We start from the raw sequence: 17,273 nt of genomic DNA on the forward strand, positions 1-17,273 counted from the left end.
TCTGGTCTAGCTAGATCTTTAAGGTAGAACTGGGTGATGGTAGTGGGGTCAGGGGCTGGGAAGAAGGAATCGTTCAGGAACGAGAGGAACGATGTGTGTAAAACTAATGCGTTAGGGAAGTAGAGAGTCTCATCTTTATCCCTCAGAACAGTTGGTGGTTTTGAACTGCTGACATTGTGGTTGGCAGCCCAACATGTAACCACTACTCCACTACAACTCCTGGTGTCACGGCCCGGATATAAGGTTGTAACTGTTGCCCAGAAAATTCAGGAAGCTGGGAAGAACTGGGAGAAGTCTTTTCTAGCGGCGAAGACAAGCATCTGCTGTGTTTCCTGAGACCCGTCTGTGCACTGGCACCATGTTCCATGTCGTACTCCAAACTGCATACCTTTCAGGAGTCTTGTCCACCATGGTGGCCAGCGGAGAGAGGAGGAGAGGTGACAACTTTGGTGAAGGAGGTGTGGCAGCTGGGTTGGCGCTCAGTGTCGTTGGAGACTGTGGGTTGAGCCACGGGACCATAGGTGACCGGGTCTGACAGGGACTAAGGGTGGACATTTAAAGGAGAGGATTAGTGGTATGAAGGCCCCAGGACACCAAGACAAGCCACCCCTCTTCTAGATGGCCAAGATGATCGCTCACTTCTCTCTCCAGACACATTCCTTGGAATAGAGGCCTTTCCTCACCCTGCCAGCCCATCCAACTCAGGGCCGCACGCCCAACAACCACCCCTCAAACGAGAGACACCTGACTATAGCTCCCAGGGCTGTGGAGAAGACCTATCCTTGTCCGACCTAGCACGCCTTAGTAGTTCACTCCTTAAGGAAATAAAATCTAATTGTTCAAAAGAGTTGGTGAGATTTTTAAAATGTTTGTTTTTCCTGCTTAGAAAGGAAAGTCCAGAGAAATTAGAGTCTAGGAGCCAATGGCCTATAGCCAAAAGATTAATGTGTGGTCTTTTGGGGGGCGCATATCATACAATTCAATAGCTCGATCACATCCACAAGGGCTGTGGAATCATGGACATGCTCATCGTTGGAACCTTTTCTACCTTCTTTACACATTGATGCTGACTCCCACTTCCCTCACCCTCCCCTTCAAATTCCATTACTGTCTTTGTAATTCCACCCATCCCAGTTTCCCAACACCGATAAATACACAGGGAAGACAGCATCCATCAACAAGGATCCATCAACAATGACCATGCAAAACCGATAGAGAACTCCATCTAAGAAAAATTTAAAAGAAATTCACATTGGGTCCATAAGGAGATCAAATTACAATACGTTACGTTCCAATATACATAGTTTCAAAAATCCACTTTGCAATGTTCTTCGTCCGGTATTTGTGCTGTTGGCATTCCTAGTCTATGTACACTGGAGATTGACCGGGACCCTGCAGAGGGATTCTGAGCTACCACCATCGTCCACAGCTTTCCGCAAACCTGGTATTTAAGATTCAGACTATGGGTCCAACGCCCTCCCCAGGTTTGAGCTTTAGTATTAGCTATTGTTGGGGCACACCGGCTGAAGTGCTTCTTCCACGCAGACTCGGCTGACTGCTCATTTAGATGGCTGCTTGTTTTGAGAGAAGACTTTAAGACCCCAGCTGCTGTATTACTCATGGTAGCTGGGCCACACCTGGTTTCATTCATACTTTGTTAAGACATCCATGTCTTCAATGATTTCTTCATGGGGGCGAGTACCAGGCAGGGCCATGTCCAAAGAACTAATGGGTCTTATATTAGGGTTACCAACAAGTTAAAGCTCAAAGCCCATTCTTATAACTATTGTTTGTATAACTCCCTCATTCCATCTTAGGGATATCATTGTCATTTTAGTGCATACAATCCCCATGGGTTTCAGAGTGTCTCTATTGATAACTACATTATTTTAGTCAGTGGGATAGCAGTGTTGAGCAAAGATTTTGAATTTATCAGATGCTGTTACATGAATAGTTTGCAGATATGCCTCCAAGATGGGGCCGATGGGATACTAGGTCAAGGGGCTTTTTCCATTCCTTGGCTCTATTATAAGTGATTTGAAGGAAAAGTCCAATTTGCTTGGTGGAGTTTCAAATTTGGGTCCTTCTGGTGTGGCCTGGGAAGGGTGTTGTGTATCTCAGAAGTACAGAGTCTTATGCCTGAGCTGTCTAGTGGACATTGTGGGTCGCGGGGGGTTGGTTAGGAACAAAATGCCAGGTGCTTTTGTCTTTCATCTCCCTTGGGGTCTCTACAAGCAGTGATAAGCATGTTTCTCAATGGTGGAGAACCCTGCTTGGCTCACCCACCACCCGAAGTGCAATTTCCCCTCCAATACAGTCTTGCACATCCCTTCCTCTTGATCCAATCTCCTGGTCGATCTCACGGGGAATGGACTGTTAGTGTGACCCTAGAACACTGTGATTGGGTCGGTATTACTGGGCTTTTTCTCTCCCTGACGAGGGAGACAGGCCCTGTCTGTCACGAGGCCACCTCTCTTGAGGTGGTATTGAAGATGCTCTCAGAAGGAGGTGATACACTTTTTAATGGGAGCCAGGTATGCACTGCCTCCTTGGTTGGGGGACCAGATTAGAAGCCTATGTGGCTTGGGAGGCAGAGCCTGTCTGTGTCTTGGTTTTTATCCTTATAGTAGTAGACTCACACAATATTTTTCCTTTTGTGACTGACTAATTTTACTCAGCATGATGAATGGTTTCCTGGTCCCTCCATGCCATGAGGTGCTTCATGGTTTACGCCTCATTTCTAGGAAGGCACAGTATTCCATTGCGTGTGTGTATCATAGTTTAACTAGCTTTAAACTGATGGGAACTTGTGTTGTTTCTAGCTTCTTGCTATTGTGAACGGCAACACATGGTCTTTTTAACATTTATAGCTACTATATCTGATCATATACATGTGGCAAACCAGAATATTTTATTGTTTTATTTTTGCTTATGGAACCTGGACTTATTCAGAGAGGGTCAAACTCGAGAACCAGGCAGAAACCTCCCACTGCCAGTGAGTCAGTTCCAGCTCACAGCAGCCCTATAGGACAGGGGAGAAAACTAGAAGCAAGGAGATTAATTGACAACAAAAATCTTGAACATCCTCTAGTGTTGAAAACAATTTTTAAATGCTAATAACATAATGTGGTCTCCTAGGGAGCCTTCCAAATACAGACAGAGGGTTCAATCACTATGTATTGATCTAAATTAAATAACGGTCATGTTCTCTCACAACCGGGGCTTATGGTTATCATAGGTGAAACTTACGTACTTTAAAAGTACAGTGCAGAAAGCTTCTCACTTTATTCTGTTGCCCTTCAACACACACCTATCAACTATTGCCTACCTTCAGACAGTTCTCCACCTCATATTCAACCTCTTCCCCGGAAAACCATTTTCCACAAACCACTTCCTCATGTGTCAGTATTCCTAAGCACATTTTTTTTTCTTTATTCTTCCCTCCACAGCAGAACAAATACCAACTTCCGCCCACGTTTCCTTCCAAATGACCCCCAGATTTTGAATTCCTCCTCACAACCAGTAGAATGTTCCATCCTTACTTTCTTGCCAGCACAGCCCCATTCCTTGTACTTATCCAGTCACCTCTCCCAAACTCAGCCACCTGAAACCCAGACAGTGGCCCAGTCTGTCTCTCCCACGGGGGTGTACGAGCTCCCTCCAGAGGTACCCGCTGCTCCGCAGCCCAGGCAGCCCACCTCCCTGGGAGTGGCCACCCTCGGCATCTTGGGCTCCCCTCTCAGGTCCTCGGGCCTCCTGGGCCTGCAGTCCCGATGGCTCCGCCCACTCACAGACCTCTCTCCATTCCCAACACGTCAACCTCCCTAAGAGCAGGCAGGAGGAGTTGTGCTCTGATGGGTTCAGATGTCCTTTAGCCTTGGACAAAATAAGGCCTCTGGGGGGCAGACCGGGGCTCCTACTCTGGAGCGCTCCCCAAGCCGGGCACGGTACTAGGCCTGGGAAGAAGTCTTCGACCCACATCGGAGCAAACAACTGAAAAGTCCTAAACCTCAGATCCATTGTTGCTGTGGCTGCAAGTTGTGTCTGATTTGACCAAAGTTCGCGTCCACTAACAGGTCTGCGCCTGAGGGCCGGCATGGATGGGGCCTTTTGGCCGCAGATGGCCAGCTCTACTTCAGAGGTGTCTCTGGGTGTGTGGACTCAAACCAACACGCTTTCAGTGAGCGGGCAGGGGTTACCCATCTGCACCACCCCTGGTGGATGCGGTGCTGCCTTATTAACTTGACAGTTAACACACAGATTTTGTAGCACAAAGTGGGTGGGGCAGCAGGCAGGGGAGGCATTGTTTTAACAACCTCATTCCTTGAGCAACTTATCTATAATTCCCCTACCCAGCCATTTCACTCAGGAATCCCAGAATCTGTTTTCTCCCAAGCCAAGAAACCTATACATCTTAAACATGATCGGAAAACAACCCTGTGACAGGGTCTTACTAATCAAGGAGGGAAAGGATGAGTGAAAATCTGACTGAGGATTTAAGGTCAAACAATTGCCGTTTTATCTCCCACCAATTATTCAAGTGTCTGGGGGCGGTGGTGATGGAAGATGAGGTGTTTTGGCACCTCCCATCAAGGCTTCCTACCCCGTTTCCCCGAAAGTAAGACAGCCCCCGAAAATAAGACCTCCCTGAAAATAAGGCCCCCTAAAGCTACCGTAACTCTGCACTCTGGACCGTAGCAGCAGGCACTCCCGTGCAGCTCACTGTTGGTCGCAGCACAGCCAGAGCAGACAAGAAGTGCGAGGTCTCTTTTAATAAAACAACAAACAAGTACTGTATTCTTCTTCATGGAAAAATAAGACATCTGAAAATAAGACCTAGTGCATCTTTGGGAGCAAAAATTAATATAAGACACTGTCTTATTTTCGGGGAAACAGGGTAGTCATAAAGTGCCAGGCGATGAAGTAATAGCCATCCAGCTGCCCAGAGGGAGGCCGCTACAAGATGGAGAAAAAGCAACACTGTTACTCTATTCTTAGCAGGCATTAATAAAAATAAAGATCAGAAATGTCGTAGCTATTATTATCTACTTCATCCCCACATCTTTCTTTGTGAAAAACAAAGAACCACCCCAACAGGGAATGGAGGGACTGTTGAAAGAGCAGACACAAAAGGCTCTTTGCTAGCCTTCTAGCCTTTTCCCCAAACGGGCACACCCAGTCAGGACTTCCTGTCCAGGTTCTGGACCCGCGACTTTTCATGTTTGTTTTCTATGTTTCCTTTTGTCGATAGTCAACTTCTCACTGCAGGGAGTCAAGTCTAAATCGCAGTGACCTTAGCTAAAAGGGAGGTGGCATTGCCCCTGTGGGTCCCTGGTTTCGAACTGCTGATGTTCTGGTTAGCAGCCCAACTCATCTTCACTATGCGGCCAGGGTTCCTCGGATTCAACTTAGATTTGTGTTATGTAACCAGCGCCAACCTGCTCACTAACAAACCCTTGCTGCCTTCCCAGAGAGCCTGGACCTTCTGTCTTTGAGCCCCTTCATTCTGCTCTTGAGCCCCCCTTCACTAAGTACCCCAGAAGCCTCTGCTCCGTGCTGCTCCCTTGGGTTGTGGAATTCTACTGGGGCACAAGCTTTGCCAGCTGGAGTGTTCCTGAGAGTTAGCAGGATGCAGACCTGGGGACATTATCTGTGGCGAGGAGGCGCACTGAGACACGTGGGGCCATGGATCTCGTGGGTTTGGGAGACAGAGCAGCTGCTCAGACAGAAGAGCTTTGCCCCAGGCTTGTCCGCTGGCAGGCAGCAGGAAGGGGACAGAGTCATTAGAATGACACCCTCAGGTCATAAAACGCGTCTACACCTTGCCCAGCAGCTGTCGGCCAATGGTGTTTTATAGGTGTCCCTCAAAAGGCTAGCTACTGTAAATGTCCTTTTCAGTGGATGAAATGCTTTCCTACTTTCCAGAATCTGAACAGCATTTTTCTTGTCTTTTTTGGGGGTGGGGCATGTCAATAAAGATCAAAAATAGTTTTAAAGTATTCAGTTTTGAATATCTATGAAACAGTTGTATTTTACCAGAAAGCAGGAGAGATAAGTATCACTCTCAACAGGCGAGCTTTCCCCCCTTCGATTTAAAATACTTCGATTTAAAACTAGAAGTTTTGAGAAAGGCAGCCCACTGCAGAGGACAAATGGACTTTCTCAACCCCGGCCCTGGGAGAGAATTCAGCTCCACGACATCGTGTTTATCATCAGCGCATATCTCTTGTGCACATCTAGAACAGTTCTAGCTACCACCTGTGGTTGCAGCTACGTGTCAGTGCGTCACTTCTGACGCACAGCGACCCTCTCTGCAATGAGGAAGCACCCCCTGGTCCTGCATACCATCCTCGCGATCGCTCTTCCCTCTGAGCCCACTGTTGCAGCCACTGTGCCAATCCATCTCCTAGAGGGCCTTTCTCTGTCGCTGTCTCTACTTTACCAAGCATGATGTCCTTCTCCAGGGACTGGCCTCTCCTGACATGTCCAAAGTAAATGCTGGGAGACAATTCTCTGTGGTCTCTCGGAATTCGGAACATCTAGCAAGTGGAAGCAAATGCCTCCGCTGTGTTGGGTTGGCTTTTCAGGAATGTTTGTCAGGGAAAACACCTGGGCAGGTAAGAGATGTGTCTCCCTCTGGAGTGATGAGCAGGCTGTATGACTCATCACTAACGACTCCGAGTCCCTGTGCTCACAGCGCCCCTCCTACACTGCTACCAGGCCTGCTTGGCATGACCCTGTGGGAACTGGGCCTTGTGCAACCGGCACGGGACGGCTGCTACTGCTGTGATCCACGGCGTCCCTTGGCTCTGACCCAGGCATCCCGGGTCTTCTGCCAGCACCCACGAGACATGGCAGGTTCACTCGGTAGCTTACAAGCATGGTGCAATCGCGGACCCTTGCTGTCCTTGAGAGAACCATCCTTGGGAGAATTGAGGATACAGTCATTCCGGCTGTGTGGGGGGTTGTTTTCTGCGGTTCATAGGAGAACCTCAATTGAGGAAAATTATGTAGGTTGAAAAAAAATTAAGTCAATGATATTACGAATAAAATGCTTCCATTTGGCAGGAACAGAATGAAATATTTGAAGAGTTCTCTCCTACGACTTCCCAAATGAAAAGTGTAAAAGAAAAAAGAAAACCATCTATGTCCCTCTTTCCATCGGTGGCCCCTGTGACTCAGAACGCTCGGTTGGGAAGACTGGCATGCGCACAAACCATCAGTTTAGTTTAATGATGAGCTGCTGACCGATGACAGAAGCACCTGAATGCCAGAGGCTTCTGAAAGCCACGTGGTGGTTTGCACAAATGCAGAAAGACGTCCACGCTTCCTGAAAAGCTCAGAAACCACATTTACCCAAACAGAAGTGAATTACAGGGAACTACGCGTATCTGTCTGCTTGAGATCTTGCCAGCTTAACACAAAGCGGGAAGGATCTTCTAGCGCAAGGCCCCTCAACATTTGGCCTTTTGAGGAGAAATGTGTCCTTCTCAGAGGGGGTGGGGGAAATGGAGGGGGGGGCACGGGTGTTTCACTAAAAATATAAAATAAAATTTAAAACCCACAAAAGATTTCATATTGCTAACCCGGCATCCTCCTCTGGAAACGCCTCCCATTTGAAAATCTTCCTTGCTAGCCCTCGGTAACAGATTCCTTCTGTCGGGGTGGGCGGGTGGCTGGGAAAGACGAATAAGCAGCAGCGATAGAATATGCATCTGTGCACCTGATGAAAGTACTACTCCTATAAATGGAATTGACACTCTTGCTCTGACAACAACAGGCCTGTATTTCAGGGAAAGACTTGGGGTTTTTACCATGGACAAAAGCAGCAATGAAAATGAAATTAGTGACAGTAGCTGTGTAGATGTACACTTGGTAGGATTGCTGTTGTTGCCCTTGTTTTAATTCTATAAAATGTAACAGATCAACAGTAGAGGCTGCTCTGATTCAAACTGTGATCCCATGTTTTCTAGTACCAGACTCTGCGTTCCACACATACTAAAAATCGTTCTGGCAGCAGCAAACCACAGACATTGCAGCAATAAGGTGGGGAGTTAGGACCTGACTGGTGAAATGCTACAACAGCTGCACTGGTCACCAGAGAACCTGGGCGGCAAACCAGCACCTCACAGGCATTTTGTGTGGAGCAGTGGCGGGGCGGGGCGGAGGCTCTTGGAAGAAGAGCGATATTTAAAATTTGCAGGGGTGTGGAGCAGAGAAAGTTCACCCCAAACCCAAAGATGGCTTCTTTGGAGTGACTGACTCCCTCCAAACCTGAGATGTTCGACTGCAGTGGAATGATCTCCGAAATCTAATCTAGACATTTGTGCCGGAATGAAAGATTTTAAAACCTCATTTGCAAGGTCTCCAAGCACAAGCTAACACATTAGTGAAGTGATCTTTCATGCCAGTCTGGAAAATGCACGGCATAAGTCTACAACAGCTGTCCTGGGCAAAAGTGTTTGGAAATGTTAATAAAGACAGACGGGAATATTGTAGATGTGTATATCATGGGAAAATCTCCGTTCAAACGAAGGCTGAGCACCAGAGAGGGAGAATTCCATAGCTAGCTCACGATGTGGGTTCAGACAGCAAACCACACACTGTGGTGTCCGACAAGGTCGGGTGAGGAGGCCTGTGCTGCCCCTCAGAAGGGTTTCCACAGGATCCTGGTCTGTCTCCTAGGGCTGCCATCACAGCAGCCCACCAAACGGACAGCCCGGTGTCACCTCATAGTTCTGGAAGCGGTAAGTCCACCCCAAGGTCCTGACTGTGCCAATGCTTTCTGAGGGCTCTGAGAAATTTCTCAGGCTTCTCTCCTAGCTGCTGGCACCCCCAAGCGTTTCCTTGGCTTGTCATTGCAGCTGCCTCCAGCCTCCCGTGGCTGTCCTTCCTGTTTCTGTGTCTGTTCGCTTGTGCAAAAGCAGCGGTCAGACAGGAACAGGACACACCCGACACCTGTGTGATCCCATGGTAGCCAGGCTGATAACATCTTCACTACCCGATTTCCAAACAGGGTCATATCCACAGGGAGGGACTTCAGTCTACTTCTCTGGGGAACTTGAGCCAATCCACAGTGAACGCCATTCATTCCTCCACCTTGGTGGCCAGGCCCTGTGTAGGGCGGGGTCCACCCCGTAGAGGCGCACGGGCACACTTGTTCTCTTGGACCGCCACATCAGGAGAACCAGCACAATGCAGTGCACTGCCCGGGGCTGCCAATCCGAAGGACAGCAGACGGATCCCACAGCCATTCCACACATTCCACAGGACAGAGATGGGACGTGCTGTCCCCATCAGGATCTGCAGCCCCAGAGACCGATAGCACCAGATGTGCCAGGTCTACAGGGTCACCATGAATGACTACCTCCGTGAGTCGGGGTCTGCCCAGGATCCCCCAGGGAGACACAAGGCCGAGAGCATCTATCAAATGGGCACCAGTAAGGCTTTCTGAGGAGGCAGTGCTTGGAAGGAGCGGACACACTGAACGTCAGCTTCCTCGCTGCTGTGCTGCAAAGGAACGCTTGCTGCATTTTACAAAGTGATAGATAGGGCTTGAGAGGGCTGGGCGCTGGCGGGGGGTGGGGGGTGGGGTGCGGGGGGGTATCCCTAACAAGAATGCTTCTCTCAGTTCAGTTCTTGTGGGGGAAAGAGTTGCCATCCAACCTGAGGGCTGAGCATATACACTGAGTTGCCAAAGACAGCCCCAAAGAGGTAGCAAAACTACTCTGCTAAGAAAAACCCTCACGTTCCTGGCCGGCCTGGTTTCTTATTACCGGCTATGATAGGTGAGTTACCCAACTGTTCAGAATAATTTACAGATTTGGCTGGGTCCCAGTGAGCCCCTCCTACTTTGATCAGGTGATATCTCAGAGGCTCCTACGAAAGAGATTCCCCAACAGAGAGGCCAAGAGAGGAACGCCAAGCTGAGCCCTGCTGGAATCACCGCAACAATGACCAGAAACAACCCAACTGCCGGGTAGCACCCAGGGCACCTTCGAGACTAAAGGTTATGTCCCTGAGCTACGCAGTGAGGAGTTATGTAACTGCTGAACCAGGAAGTCAGGGTCAAGTCAAGTTAAGAATATCAAATTAGATTCTCGGGGGATGAGAAACTCCAAGCAGGTGGCTGCCTCAAGCTCTCTCTCGGGGGAGCAGTGATTGGGTTTTCTTACAAATGGCACTCTGAAATCTTGCAATAACCCAGAGGAGCGGATGTTATAAATCTCCTTTTACAGATAATCTTGCTAAGCCTGGGTTCACTTACTAAATAACTTACATAAGGTCCCCAAGCCTTGAAGAAGCAGACACAGGCTACAAAGCCAGGCCTGCCTAGCTGAACACTCAGAGCTTGACCCGTCCATCCGGCACAGAATTCATAACACCCTTGCCGGATTTAAGATGTTGAGGCATAACCAACCGGCCAATGAACTAGCCAAGCCGGTTATCATGGAGTTAATTCTGACTCAAGTTGATCAGAGTAGAACTGACCTATGTAGGGTTTTCAATGGCTGATTTTTGTGGGGTGGGGTGGCACAGGCGGAGGGAAGGGGGAACGAGGGTAAATCAAAAAGTATTGCTACGAGGGTTCCACCATATAGATTTATTCCCAACAGAAACCACTCAGACGTGCCTCAGTGATTGGTGGATAGCTACAGACAAGATCTCTTGTGGGGGCCTTCAAAAATAGATCCAACCAAAAAACTGGGCTCTACGGAATTCTGCTGGGCCAGTGAAATGCCAGGCAGAGAGGTCAACTCAGAAGATCATGGCGTTTTGGTTTGTTTTTAATATTTCAGAGTGGTAATCTTGATCCATTTTCTTGAAGGACACAGGATGCTCATGAGACCTTCTCACGCAGAAGGGTTAAGAAAACTGACAATGGTGTGGGTACAGAGGAAAAGGGCAGGGCCAGCGCACCGAGGGCTTTGCTTCCTTCCCCATCACAACAATGCACTGCTCATTCTTCAAGCAAAGCCAGGGTGGTCCTGGGAGAATTTCATTGGGAAACCTGATCCCAGTCCCATCCACTCTACAGCCCTGACCTTCCCCCGCTGACGTCTCTTCGTCCACGGGACTCAAAGAACCTTTACAAAGAGCATGACTGGAGGCCCCCAAGGATGCCAAACCGCTGTTCTGACTCGGTGCAAATAGACAAGCACAGAGTCCTTTGGGGAAAGGACAGAGATGGAAACATCATCTGTGGAAGCTTACGGCCCTAAATGGAGGATAAATCGAGACAAAACAGCTCTGCATATGGGCATTTTTGCTTAACAAAGGTTTCCATAATTTTGTAGCACTTACCTTTTGAATTACCCTCAAGGACCGCCAGGCCTTTCTTCTTCTTCTTCTTTTTAAATCATTTTATTGGGGCTCATACAACTCTTATCACAATCCATACAGACATCAATTGTGTAAAGCACATCTGTACATTCACTACCCTCAACACTCTCAAAACATTTGCTCTTCACTTAAGCCCTTGGCATCAGCTCCTCATTTTTCCCCCTCCCTTCCTGCTCCCCCCCTCCCTCATGAACCCTTGATAATTTATAAATTATTATTTTGTCATGTCTTACACTGTCTGTCGTCTCCCTTCACCCACTTTTCTGTTGTCCATCCCCCAGGGAGGGGGTTATATGTAGATCCTTGTAATCGGTTCCCCCTTTCTACCTCACCTTCCCTCCACCCTCCCGGTATCGCCACTCTCGGCACTGATCCAGAAGGGATAATCTGTCCTGGATTCCCTGTGTTACCAGTTCCTATCTGTACCAGTATATATCCTCTGGTCTAGCCAGATTTGTAAGGAAGAACTGGGATCATGATAGTAGGGTGGGGTGGGGGGAGGAAGCACTTAGGAACTAGAGGAAAGTTGTATGTTTCATCGTTGCTACACTGCACCCTGACTGGCTCATCTCCACCCCGCAACCCTTCTGTAAGGGTTATGTCCAGCTGCCTACAGATGGGTCGTGGGTCCCCAATCTGCACCCCCTCATTACAGAGATTTGATTTTTTGTTCTTTGATGCCTGATACCTGATCCCTTAGACATCTTGTGATCACACAGGCTGGTGTGCTTCTTCCATGTGGGCTTTGTTGCTTCTGAGCTAGATGGCTGCTTGTTTATCTTCAAGCCCTTAAGACCCCAGATGCTACATCTTTTGATAGCCAGGCACCATCAGCTTTCCTCACCACATTTTCTCATGCACCCATTTGTCTTCAGCGATTGGGCTGGGAAGGTGAGCATCATGGAATGCCAGGTTAATAGAACAAAGTGTTCTTGTGTTGAGGGAGTACTTGAGTGGAGGCAGAACCTTTCTTCTATGGCACCTCTGAGTAGACTCAAAAATTTGGTTAGCCGCTGAGTGCAATAATTGTTTGCAACAGCCCAAATGATCAGATGTCTGTACCACCTAGATTCTCCAAATAACACACACACAACAATGATGGTATCAAGTAAGAGGGTACTTACAACTACAAAATCAAAACCACGCATGGAAAACTGAAAGATGACCTATCACTATGAGACTTGAAAGTTAAGGAACACAGTCAACACTGTGGCTTAAAAATGAAAACCCAGAGTCTCAGAGGCTACAGTGACAGCACAGCAAAGAAGGTAGGAACTAGGCCACAGGCAAATGCCAAATACACAATACAAATACCAAAAATACCACAGCAAGCTGCGGAGCCATGTATCTGAGGAGCTGATGGGTGCCGGGCACCCACTGAGGCATGTCTGGCCAAAGTTAGAAAGAATAACTCCAGGAACACTCAGGATGAAATCTGTACCCCTCAACACTGGATGTAGATCGCCATTTATAAGTGATAGGGTCAAGCACATGAGCCCTGTGTTTAGCTTTGCAAGTTTCACTAAAGTCAAAGGGAGACTGCTGGATATCATCAAAGCCCTGGTTACGTGTTGAGCTGCTTACCATAAGGTCGGCAGTTCAAAACCACCAGCTGCTCAGAGGCAAAAAGATGGAGCTTTGTACTCCTGCAAAGAATACAGTCTTGGAAACTTCCAGGGGCAGTTCTATCCTGCCCTATAGGGTTGCTATGGGTTGGAATCCACTCGATGGCAGCGATCTTCATCACGAAAAATTACAACAGATTTCCAAGTCTCTCAGCTCTGCTTTGGGGGAAGATGTCCTCCTCAACTTCGATCAATTCCAAGTCTAACGATAACCAGTCATATTCCAGTGTTTATTCCCCATAGGTAACATACATCACAGCTACACGACTCAACACACGGCCAGTGGTATTTCTTCCAAACCAGGGCAATGACCCACTGACAGTCATGCTTGTCTCTCTGGGTCTCCGAATGGTGAGGAGGGCCATGCCTGGGGGGAAGAGACTTGCATGTCAAGCAAACCCAGATGCAACCAATTTCAATCCGCCACTAAAACAACATCCCTGCCCTGTCCCTTGCTAGTCATGTAACTTGAAGCAGATTTCTTTCTCTCTGTGCCACAGCTCTTCCATCACCAGAGTAAAGATGTACCTTCCCAAATGGAATGATTTAGAAATGATGGTGAGATGTCATCTATAAAGTACACGAAACGATACTAGGTCTTTGATCCTAGGAAATGCAAGAGGGCATCTACCGATCAATCCAGCAGGTTCTGCTAAAGCAAAAGGCTTTGTCCCCAGCCCCCCAATGATCAAGAAAGGAGCTGGTCTCTGGGTGGAATGAAAAGGCTCACAGTAGGTGCCACACTCCTCCTGCTCATTCTGTCCCTGTTCTTTCACAGACTTGAGACTTGAGCCATCTCAGCCCCAATCACCTTTCTGAACTCACCCGCTGGCTATGGGGTGTGGGGGTGTGTAATTGACTCCTAATACTTTCTTCATAGTCTCCACACCAGCGAATGCTAGGTCTGCTCAAGCTCCCAGTTGATATAATTTACCTGGAATTCACAGGTGAGCGCATAAAACTTGCCAATCTTATTAGGACATGATCTCCCTACTGGCCAACAAAGGTATCGGAAAGTCTTAGAAGCAATTTATACCTTTAGCTTAAGTATCATTACTTCCTGATTTCTTTTTAAACCTATAATCACTTTTGCCTACCTCGTGCCTTGTGGATAAGCATTGGGCTGCTAACCACAGGTCAACGGTTTGAAAACTGTTCAAAGGGAGAAAGATGAGACTCTACTTGGTAGAGGTACAGTCTCAGAAACGCACAGGGGCAGTTCGTTCCACCCTGTCCTACAGGGTGGCTATGAGTCAGAATTAACTCGATGGCAGGGAGTTTATTTTAGTTTTAGTACCATAGCAATGGAAAGTCTTCTTTTCTTTTTCTTATAATTAGCCGAAAGAGCAGCGATGAAAAAAAAAAGAACTTTTAAAGATAAATTCCTAATTCTATTGTGAAACATTAACTATCATAAGAAAGGTAAAAATATTAAGATTAATAGTTTCTTAGAGTATCCTGGTACCCTGACCTGACGGAGATCAACAGTGTTGGAGTCAAGGAGGCCAAGGAACAGGCAGGAGGAGAGACGCAAAGAAAACACAAAGAGCGGATGAGAGGGCAAGGGAGGGTGGGAGAGAGGGAGAGAGGGAGAGGGAGTGAGAGGGAAGTGGAGGAGAGGTGAGAGAGAGAAAAAAGGGAGGAGAAAGTAGAAGAAGGAGCGAGAGAGGGAGGGGGAGGGGGTGTCAAACAGTTGCTTTGGGGTCAGTTTGACTCAGGCTGTCCCCAGGTGTGTCAGGGTAGAACCGTGCTCCACAGCGTTTCTTGGGCGGAACTGTCAGAGGTTGACTGCCAGGCGTTTCTTCTAAGACACCTCTGGGGAGACTCCATTAGCAGCTGAGCATTTCACACACGGTTTGCACCACCCAGGGATGTGTGGTCTTCAACCACCACCCATTGAAAACAAACAAACAAAAGATGTTGCTGTCAAACTGATCTCAACTCAGAGTGACCCGAGGGGTTTCCCCGAGTGTGACCTCTCAGAAGCAGGTCACAGGTCTCGCTTCCGAGCTGCTTCCGGTGCGTGTGAACCACCAACCTGTGTGACGAGCCAAGTGCTTCCCTCTACTTTCTCACTTTGGGCCAAAGTGTGTGTGATATACTCTGACACGACAGGCCACACATCATATAGAAAGGGTACTTGGCTACCTCCCAAGGAGCCCTGGTGGCATAGTGGTAAGGAGCTGGGCTGCTGACTGTAAGGTCAGCAGTTCTAAACTACCACCTGCCCCAAAGGTGCAAAAGGAGGTTCACAGGGACAGTTCTACCATGTCCTATGGAGTCGCTATGAGTCGGTATTGCCTCAATGTCCCCGAGTTTATGTTTTGGGTTTCTCGACCTCCCAGCAAAATGAATGGATTTCCCCCAAAGCAGTCATGGAACCAACCAGCAGGGAACCGAAAAGGATTACTTGTCAACTCATTTGAAAAGCCAAGTAGCTGTGTCTGAAAAAACCCCGTCTGCCCAATGTGAAGGAGGCATGGTCTTTCTTTGTGAAGAGTAGAAATGGTTACCACGTGGTGTACACAGTATACAGATGCATGTACAAGTGTGTGGCAACAGGAGCTTGCTAGCTAGTGCTGTTCAATGATAAGCATCTGGCCTGGGTTGGCAATATCTCGGTCACAGGGGACTCTTGAGGACAGCACAGACTGTCACACGCAGGACAGAGCCATGCCCTTCTGTGGTTGGGAGAGAGGGACAGCTTGCCTTCCTGACCTGCCCGAGCAGACATGAGTGAGGGGCACCTCAGGGTACCGCCTACCCCCAAGCTCCTGTTCTCGCTATGAGGTGCCATCAGGTTGGTTCCCACCCATAGTGACCATGTGCACAACAGAACGAACCCCTGCAGGTCCTGTGCCATCCTCAGGATTGGTCCCACCCCTGAGTCCATTGTTGCAGCCACGGTGGCAGTCCATCTCACTAGGGGCCATCCTTTCTCACTGCCCCTCCGCTCTACCCCAGCTAGAAAGCACTCTTCTGGCTGCCGCCCTGCGAGTGCAGGAGCGCGGTTACAGAACAGGCGGTGTTTCTTCCATCTGTAATCTGCAGAGGACGCGGAGAAAACCGCCTGGCGCTTCTTAAAAGAGATTTTCTTTTGTGGCAGGGAACCTAAAAGGATTACTTGTCAAGACCTGGCTCCATCAATTACATTTGAAGAAAATCTATTTAGAGAAAACGACTTTATGGAAAAGAAGAGTGGGGGGGTGGGGGGGATGACTTTGGTACACGTGAAATTCCTTGACCTATGATGTAATACCCTCTAAGGAGACTGAGCTAGCCATTCCTCAATGGCAATGAAATCACCTTATTGAGTGTACAGGTAAGTAATAGCTCCAGATTGATTGACTGCAATGCAGAATACCCACAAGTCATAAACACCAACAGAAACCCGAGAAAGCCAATTCTGCGGTTATTGTTGTCTACCTGTCAGAGGCCACGGCTGTATTTACACGCTCCCTATCTCAGAATCTCAGCTGCGCTAGGCTGTCCTTTACAAATGCACTTTCCAGTGGGCAGGGCTGTGGCGTGTCTGTCCAAGTGCCCTACTTGGGTCCAACGTGAGCCACATACATCAACCTCCCTGGACTAAAAAACACAGCAGCCATGTGAACCGCTCTGATTGAGCACATAAACTTTAGTTACAAGGGAACGTAGCTGGCATTCACTTGTTCAACACTGGCCAACTAGTATGCAGAGATGATGGGTTAAAAAGGAAAAGGCAAAGAAGAGGGGGAAAACCACATGCACACACAATGAAAACTCCATTTGTAAACATGAAAGAAACCAGGAAACATGGGGTGAGATTAATTCTTTGAAACTTTGGAAGGAAGAGTTTCTAGTCTCTAGTATTTTTTTTTTAAAAAAAGGGAAGAAGATGGATCAGAAGATGGATTTAGAAGCCTAAAAATGATCCAATGATTCAGAACAAGAAATAGACCACCCCAAAGGAAAGCATTCTTATAAATACATTCTGAAAATGGGAAATAAAAAGACATACCAACAACTACATCAGTATCACAATCATGTTCCCAGCATATAAAACCAATTCCTACCATTAGGAACTTTATGATCTGGCTTGAAGTGGGGGCAAGAGTAGATGTATGTTTGTTCAAAAACTAATTATTCAAACCAGTTGAGTAGATTCAGACTCACGTGTGTTCAAACCCACTGACCACTCAATGGGAGAAAAAAGTGGCAGTCGGCTTCCATCAAGAGTTACAGCCTAGGAAGCCCTGTGGCGACAGGTCCATTCTGTCTTTCAGGGTTGCTATGAGTCAGTGGTTCTCAACCTTCCTCATGCCA

At 48.0% G+C, this 17,273-nt stretch overlaps 1 protein-coding gene across 1 annotated transcript in view; it reads right to left on the minus strand.

Moving 5' to 3' along the window:
• ARHGAP10 (Rho GTPase activating protein 10) overlaps positions 1 to 17,273 on the minus strand; it is a 275,523-nt gene that overhangs the window by 12,289 nt on the left and 245,961 nt on the right. The window contains exon 19 of the mRNA XM_030887201.2: positions 389 to 541. Within this exon, the coding sequence (XP_030743061.2) occupies positions 389 to 541 (153 nt within the window). The remainder of the gene's footprint in view (positions 1 to 388; positions 542 to 17,273) is intronic.

This window comes from Echinops telfairi, unplaced genomic scaffold (genome assembly GCF_000313985.2).
Source record: "Echinops telfairi isolate 266 unplaced genomic scaffold, ASM31398v2 ScPeMD7_5868;HRSCAF=6743_1, whole genome shotgun sequence".
NCBI lineage: Eukaryota > Metazoa > Chordata > Mammalia > Afrosoricida > Tenrecidae > Echinops > Echinops telfairi.